Source organism: Natator depressus, chromosome 2 (assembly GCF_965152275.1).
Source record: "Natator depressus isolate rNatDep1 chromosome 2, rNatDep2.hap1, whole genome shotgun sequence".
NCBI lineage: Eukaryota > Metazoa > Chordata > Testudines > Cheloniidae > Natator > Natator depressus.
In genome coordinates, this window is record NC_134235.1 from 174,935,669 (window position 1) to 174,944,366 (window position 8,698).

An 8,698-nucleotide genomic window follows, 5' to 3' on the forward strand; every position below is an offset into this window, starting at 1 on the left:
CCAGCCCCCCGCCCCCTTCCGCAACCCCGTCCCTGTCCCCGGTGTGGTCTGCTTAGTCCTGAATAATGCTGTATCTGCAGAGCCATTAACTTTTGGGAGGACTGTTCCTCCTTTCCTTTTAAAGTGCGGTGGCAATGCTCTGCTACTGCCAGCAATTTGTCCATGGTTTCAGTCTCCCATCCCACACTTATTCGTTTTAACATGCTGCCTGTGGCAGGGAGAAGACCATCAACAAATGCATGTGCCAAGGCCCCCTGCCCATTTACATCGGGCTCTTGTATTCCTGAATGTTGTAGGAAAATATCAGTTAGCCGGGACCTATAGTCGCCTGGGCTTTCTCCTTGCCCTTGCTTACAGCAACGTATTGCTGTCCCGTTTATTTTAGGAGACCACACTTTGGGAATGGCTTGATGCAGGCACTTCCAAAGAGCCATACACTGGTCTCTGTATGCCGAATCTGGGCCAGTACTTTTTATGGTTGAGTGGCGTGCCTCAGCTGGCCAGTCTGCAGCAGCCAACCATTTTTCATAATAACTGGCATGAGCTAACAATTTACACAGTTGGAGGAGATCTGTCTCAGAGGGCTCATAGGTTTCACAGATTAACAGAAACTCCTCAGCAAATTTGACAGAGTTTTCCTGTGGTTTGGGAAAACTTTTAACTATAGATAAAAGTTCCGTACGAGTCCATATGGACTCACTTTCTCCCATCTTAAGGACTCGTAAGGGTGCCACAACAGTTTGATCAGAGTCTCTCATTAACCTCCCATCAGGTTCTCTTTTCCAAGAAGACATGTCAAGAGAATCTTTGCAGTCTGCTTTGGATTTCTTCTTCATAATATTTTGCAGAGCTGCGAGGCCAATGAGGGTATCTTCTTCACTTTCATTATCTGTAGTCACTGAAGATTTTTCCTTTTCTGATTTCTTATTTGCGCAGGAGTATGGTGGGGGTCGGGTTTGATCCGGATCATTGCACAGGACTGGGCAAAGGGGAGCGCTCGGACTAGTGGTGGGAGAGACTGCATCCAATTGAACTGTTAGTTTTTTGATAGAATTTTTAAGAGAGGTGAGTTTTGACTCAGTCCATCTACGATTTGCCTCTTCCCACCACTGCATGAAGCAGTCTACTTCTCCTCTCTCCAATTTGGTTTTTGGGAGGACGAGTTTGCTTTTTAAAGCGTCCACTCGATCCTTGTCCCAAGAACCTAACAGTGGCCACTGTAATTTGGGGTTCTCTAGAGCTAATTTGGACCATTTTTCAAGAAACCTACAAGAGTCCGGACCCCTCCTAAAATACATACAATAAGCTGGAGTTCCCTTAGGGAACTGTTCTACCTTAGACTTCTGATTACCCATCCAGGAGGACTTCACACAGCACTCACACAAGAAGGAAATTCGGGCTCAGCAGAGCGGTACCCGGTGCAACACACAGAAAGGAGCCCACAGGCTACTGCCTCAACTGCCCTTGCTTTCACACCAGGGGTTATACCCAAGGCGTCGTGTGGCTGCAGCTGTGCAGATTCCACTTATTCAGACCGTGGGGACGGGGACCCCTTGGTCAGCCAGTCTCCGGACAGAGATGGCTCCCAGATTCACACACACACCACGGGGAAGACGGATAGACACAAAGACAAGATAGTCCTCAAACCGGTTAAAGCACAAAAATAATAATTACCTGAGACGTCTGATTCCAGAAGCTGGATCCAAAGACCCCTACCCAAACAGAGTGGGAACCAACAAGTTCAATGGCGTAGACTGCGCTGCTGCTGTGTACCTTTCTGTCTTGTGGAGGATCGCTTGGACTAAGCGTCCAGGCGCCGGCTGCCATGATCGTCCTGCAAGGCAGTCAGGGATCACACAGCCCCAGTGAAGCCGCTTGCCATCTCAGTGGGACCTCCAAATTGTCAAAGTTTGACTCAGACTCACAATTTATCAGACCACTCTGTTTTATTAGCAAAGCTGCTCTGCTAATACATTTAGAAGTGAGCCCCCCGAGTGGGGCTTGTGTCTCTTAATTTATACAGTTTTTTGGAGAACAAGTTACAGAGAAGTTACAGACAAAAGAAGAAAAAGATTTTAGTCACCACCCTTCGAGATCTCTGAGACCTTCAATTACCTGCCATCCTTAACAATCTCCTTTAACAGCTTCCAGTTAACTTAACTAATTGCCCTTCACACCTTCCATTCTGATGCCTGCTTCTTAGACGTGCTGGCTCTATCTTAATTGCTTCTCCATTCAAAAGCTAACTGTCCCTACATGTGCTCCCTCAGATACTTTGTAACATGTTTTGGCATGCCCTCTCATATACAATGTATCCAGCATGTCCCCTTATACAACTTATACTTATACAATGTTATACTTCCACAATACAAACTGAGGGGAGTGGAGAAAATACATACTATGTACACTCTTGAAAGCACACAATTTATAACACAATTGCTTTTGTCTTATTCCAGATACAATTGTGCATGAATAGGAACATAAAACTCATTCTCCTGATTAGTTCAATTTCACAGGGTAATTGAAAATATTGATCTATCAGGGCTTTCACTTACCCCTTCCCAGACATGAAGTCATTTCAAAACTTTTTTTTTTTAAACACCCATGCATGATATCCAGTATGGTTTAAATTCACTGCTTTGCAAAGGAGTATGTGAAAGGCACTCATCACTACAGAACCCTTTTGTGTTTGAATTGCAGGCAGACACAACGCATTGGGTCTTTGTATCTTTCGTGTGATAGGATTAATATTGTGACGGTTCCAAAATGGCCAATGTGAGAGGCACAGTTGAGTGTTATATGGAGGAGTCATGAGATCTGAGTTCACATGGATTAATTTGCCAGGAACTTCTTTTATACAATAGGTGGTATGGAGTGCCAGTGACCATACATCCAGTCTTTAGGCTGGTGAAGCAGATGTGGAGTGGCTTCAGTGCAGCCCTGTGTTTTACCCCCAGTTTAGGAGTGCGAATTTCAAATCCTTCGAGTCTTCATGTAAAATAGCTACACAACGCATATTTACTTAGGCTTTATGGAGGTTTCTAGCACTCTTTGCTTTGAGGGGCAAGTCACAGGAAGTGGCAGTAAGACAAAGTGTATGCACAGTGAGAAGAAACTGGGCAGGAAGGGATCACAAAAATAAAAAGATTGATAAAAATGCACGCACGTTTCATTATGTGAGATTAATAGAAAAAATAATAGTACCTGTTACACCTTTAGTCAGCAACATTTCATCCCATTGACTTTGACTGGTTAGTACTGCCTGAGATAAAACAAACCCAGAATTTAATATCTCTAAAAATGTCAACAATTCTATTGAACTCTAGAATTATTCAAATAACAAACAGGAGTTATACCTGTAGTTGAACTTCTTTCTTCTTTCCTGCCATTTTCCTGTGATTACATGAAAAACAGCAAAACATATAACACTTCTAAAATATACTCGACGCTCCGTAAGTTTAGCTCCATGTAAATTGTGGTATGGGAACTGATTTACACAGAATGCCTTTTCCACACAGTAGTGTTCTATGGGCCATTAAGATCAGCATAGCTCCACTAAAGTCAATGTGGCTATGTCCATTTACATTAGCAGAGGATCTATCCCTAAATATAGCCGACTTCACTGGAGCTAAACTGATTGGCACTAGCTAAGGATCTTATCCTGAAATTCACCATTTATTTACAGAATTAGATATAGCACAGGAAACCACATGACAAAGTTCACATTTTCAGCATATTGGGGTTTTCTGGACATTTCAGTCCCCATGTCGCTGTATCTCCCATTCCTCTGATGAGACCGCCTACACAGCGAATGGGCGGAATGGAAGTTGCTGTGATGTGAACATATTTCCACAAAGTATTGAAGTAAGAGCTTCAACTCAAAGGGCATCAAATCAAACTTTCTGTCATTCATTATTTGAGATATATTTAGCCTAATGACCTGCACATAACTCATTATAAGCTTAAGATTTTTGTCACGGTTATTTTGAGTAAAAGTTACGGACAGGTCACTGGCAATAAACAAAAATTCAAAGAAGCCCAAGATCTAAACCAGGGGTGGGCAAACTTTTTGGCCCGAGGGCCACATCTGAGTGGGGAAATTGCACGCAGGGCCATGAATGTAAGGCTGGGGAAGGGGGTTGGGGTGTGGAAGGGAGTGTGGGGTGTGGGAGGGGGTGCGGTGTGCAGGAAGGGGCTCAGGGCAAGGGGTTGGGGCAGAGGAGGGGTGCCAGGTGTATGAGGGGGCTCAGGGAAGGGGGTTGGGGTGCAGGAGGAGGTGCACAGTGTGGAAGGGGGCTCAGGGCAGGGAGTTGGGGTGCAGGAGGGGTGTGGGGTGCAGCAGGGAGTTGGGGTGCAGGAGGGGGATCGGGGCAGGGAGTTGAGGTGCAGGGTGCAGGAGAGGTGCAGGGTGCGGGCTCCAGCCCAGCACCGCTTACCTGGAGCGGCTCCAGGGTGGCAGCGGCGTGGGGCCAGGACAGGCAGACAGGGAGCCTGCCCTGGCCCCACGCCGCTCCCAGAAGCGGCCAGCACCACGTCCTCGGGGAGGAGAGGGGCGCGCAGAGGGCTCTGCACTCTGCCCTTACCTGTGGGTACCTCCCCCGAAGCTCCCATTGGCTTCGGCTCCCCGTTCCTGGCCAATGGGAGCTTCGAGGGAGGTATCCACAGGCAAGGGCAGCGCATGAAGCCCTTTGCCCCGCCCCTCCCCCAGGAGCTGCTGGGACCTGGTGCCAGCTGCTTTTGGGAGTGGTGTGGGCACGGAGGTGGCAATCCTGTGGGCCAGCTCCAAAGCCCTGAGGATAATATTGCAATTAGTGTTTTAGAGAGTGGCTAAAGGGTAAGGGGGGGGGTCCAAAATATTCCTCCTTACAGCCCCAATAGTGTAGCATTACCTGTGTGTGCACAACAGACAGCCTGTGCACACAACTAGTGCTATGATGCACATGTGCACACACATGACACTGGCACACACCTGTACACACAGACAGAAACACGAAACTGACACCTTGACACATGTGTAACAGTGGCACACGCTTGCACGCACACGTGCGATGCTTGCACACACACGACACTGGCCCACGCTTGCACGCACGTGTGACACTGGCACGCACACGTGTGACGCTTGCATGCACACGTGTGAGGCTGGCACACGCTTGCACGCAACAGACACACACGTCCAGCACTGACGCACACAGACAAGCGACAGACACTCAAGCCACTGACACACACGCCCAACACTCACACGCACTGGTGCACACACCCTGAGCGCTCCGGCACACGCTCCGCGCATGGCTCAGCCTACCCACGGGGCGAGCGGCGGATAACGGCCTCTCCCCCACTCGCCGCCTTCCCCGAGCGCTCCCACCCAACGGGCCCAACCAGAGGCAGAGAGGCCGTTCCAAAACCGTTGGTCCCGCCCCCTCGTCACTGCTCCGCCTCCCCCCGCCCCTTCCCTCAGCACCACTCTCCGCCCACTTCTCCACCCGCCCTCGGAGAGCAACGCGCATGCGCGACGCTGATGCATTAGGCTGGTGCGCGCTCTCAGGGAGGGGAGGCGAGGCGAGGCGAGGCGGGTGGTGGTGAGCTGGAATGCCGCCGCGCGCCGTGGCCTCCCTGCTTCCCTTCTCTCTCTGGCTAGTGATGGGGGAGCGGGCAACTAGTCCGAATTCGTCCCCCTTCTCCTTGCTGAGCGTGTAGAGTCTAGCTGGTGCCGCATTGCGGTCTGGGAATGGCGAAGGTCGGCGGTACAAGGATTTTGGAAGGAAGGAGAGGTTTGAGGCAGTAGGACGTTTCCCTCAGATTAGTCCTTCCCCTAATGCTTTTCCGAGGTGCGGGGGGGACGGACTTCTTTCCGTGGGCAGTGTTAGCTCTGGCTAAGCGTGGTCTGACATCAGTCGCCGCCGTCCTACCTCCACCTTTGCATTGTCTGGGGTTTAGCAGACATATGGCCTGTGCCTGTCCTTGTGGAAGGAAGCGCTCATTCCCCTGAGTGGAATGTGCAGACTGCAGGCTGCTTTGTTCCTCTAGCCCTGTGGGCATGCATGGCCCTTGACTAGGGTGACCAGATAGCAAGTGTGAAAAATCAGGACAGGGAGTGGGAGGTAATAGGTGACTATATAAGAAAAACTCCCAAATTTCGGGAGTGTCTTTATAAAATGGGGACATCCGGTCATGCTATCCTCCACAGCTTTTAGCTATGAAACAGGAAAATGGGCAGCTCTCAAAATTCAGTTGCGTTACTTAAAGGCATAGATTAAGGTCCTTGTTTAGGGCTTATAGAAAATGGCTTTTGCTCATGGGAGGGGGAAAGCAGCCCACTCATTGGACACCTCCCAGGATGTTGGAAAACCTGCGGCTTTAGATTAGTTATCTGGTCCTAGGCTGTGCAGAGATGTTAGAGTTTTAGTTTTCCTTATGCAACCCATGGAATTAACGGGGAGCCCAATGTTATCTAGCAACTTGGAAAAATCTTTAGGTGTTTAATTCACCTTGCTCTTTATCCTTTTCTGTGATATCTGAGGTTTAATGAGGAAAGCCACCATTCTTATATCTGCTGTGCCAAGTAAAATACTTCTTGTGGGAAGGGGTAGTAAGTGATGCAACTATGAAAAGCATATATAGGTCCAGAGCTGAGTGACCACTAAATACGTGAAGAGTGTTTTTTTTTTTTTTTTACACGTACTAATCGCATTGTAATTGTGTGTGTGATGTACAGGAAATAGATGGTCTAGATCATAGGCTGATCCTGATCCATAAGATACTTTGACTTACGTTGGAGGAAAGTTGTTTGCATAGTATATCAAAACAAAGAAAGCAGAACTTATTCCTCTTTCAGTAAAGCTGGAAGCTTTTATGTTTAAGAGTGACTCTAATTTTGTTCTGGAAAAGAGACAAGAATTGATATACTAGAAATCAGTCTTACAGAACACACAACCATGTAAGGTAAAACTAGTTTAAAACAAAGGGATAACTATATCACAAATCTAATGATTTGAAAACTAGTATCTGCCTGGAAGGGACCTTGAGTCATCTAGTCCAGTCCCCTGCAATCATAGCAGCATTAAATATTATCTAGACCATCCCTAACTGATGTCTGTCTAACCTGCTCTTAAAAATCTCCAATGATGGAGATTCCACAGTCTCTTTAGGCAATTTATTCCAGTGCTTAACTAACCTGACAGAAAGTTTTTCCTAATTTCTGACCTTAACTGCCCTTGTTGCAATTTAAGTCCATTGCTTCTTGTCCTTTCCTCAGAGGTTAAGGAGAACAATTTACCACCCTCTTCCTCATAACAACCTTTTATGTTCTTGAAAACTGTTATCATGCCTCTCTCAGTCTTTGCTTCTCCAGACTAAACAAACCCACTTGTTTCAATCTTCCTTCATAGGTCCTGTTTTCTAGACTTTTAATCATTTTTGTTGCTCTTCTCTGGAGTTTCCCTAATTTGTTCACGTCTTTCCTGAAATGTGGCGCCCAGAACTGCACACAATGCTCAAGTTGAGGCCTAATCAGCATGGAGTAGAGCGGAAGAATTATTTCTTGTCTTGCTTACAACACTGCTACTAATACATCCCAGAATGATGCTTGCTTTTTTTGCAACGGTGTTACACCGTTGACTCATATTTAGCTTGTGGTCCACTATGACCTCCTGATCCCTTTCTGTAGTACTCCTTCCTCAGCAGTCATTTCCCATTTTGCATGTGTACAACTGATTTGTTCCTTCCTAAGTGGAGTATTTTACATTTGTTCTTATTGAATTTCATCCTGTTTACCTCAGACCATTTCTCCAGTGGTCCCGATCATTTTGAATTTTAATCCTATCCTCCAAAGCACTTGCAACTCCTCCCAGCTTGGTGTCATCCACAAACTTTAAGTGTACTCTCTATATCATTTTCAAAATCATTGATGAATTTATTGAACAGAACTGAACCCAGTGTTACCCGCACAAAATTCTCTGTTACTTGCACACTCTAGGGTCACCCACCTTTATCCAGTTCCTAGGGCTAAGGGTGTAACCCTCTTAATTTAGACACAAATTCCTAGGGCTCAGGGTGTAACCTTCTGTGGGTTTGTAGGATCTTTAACCAGTGAAAAAGCCTTACACAGTAATATCTTTATCCTCTATTTATTAACCGTTACCAAGCAGAATACACATGCTAAGCATACAATGCTATGTTCACCAATCCTGATCAGGCAGGCGGACTTTCCCTGTTGGCCAGGCAAGGTCAGTCTCGTTTAGATTCTGGTTACTGCACGACATGGTCATGCAGAGGATTCTTAGCAGCTTTGATCTTAGGCTGTGTCTTAGAGGTGAGATCTTCTTCCTTCAGGTCTTTCCTTCTTATTCTTCAGATCTTTTCCGCTGGTCTCCTTGGACCCCAGTTTATATAGTGAAACTTGAGTCCTGCATAGCTATGACTTAACCAATCATTTTGCTAAAATTTTACTAACCAATCCTTACATATTGTAACAAAATTCTCTAGTCATACTCCACCACCTTAATTTACACTTAGCAAAATTAATTATGTAACAGACAGATACAGGCCAAGAACCAGACCAAGATCATACAGACAAACAATAGAGAAGTGGGGACCATAAAGATAAAAAAATAAAGAAATGAGGATTTCACAACCACAACTATTGATAAGTGGTTTCTTGCCAGACAGAATGCTATTCAGACTAAGTTTTCTTTAACCATTT

At 46.4% G+C, this 8,698-nt stretch overlaps 1 protein-coding gene across 1 annotated transcript in view; it reads right to left on the reverse strand.

Moving 5' to 3' along the window:
• Positions 1-5,263, reverse strand: part of NME8 (NME/NM23 family member 8) — a 44,228-nt gene extending 38,965 nt beyond the window's left edge. The window contains exons 1-3 of the mRNA XM_074943251.1: positions 5,240-5,263; positions 3,357-3,393; positions 3,205-3,262 (exon numbers count right to left, since the gene is read on the reverse strand). Coding sequence (XP_074799352.1) covers positions 3,205-3,262; positions 3,357-3,389 — 91 coding nt within the window. The 5' untranslated portion in view covers positions 3,390-3,393; positions 5,240-5,263. The remainder of the gene's footprint in view (positions 1-3,204; positions 3,263-3,356; positions 3,394-5,239) is intronic.
• Positions 5,264-8,698: the final 3,435 nt, after the last annotated feature.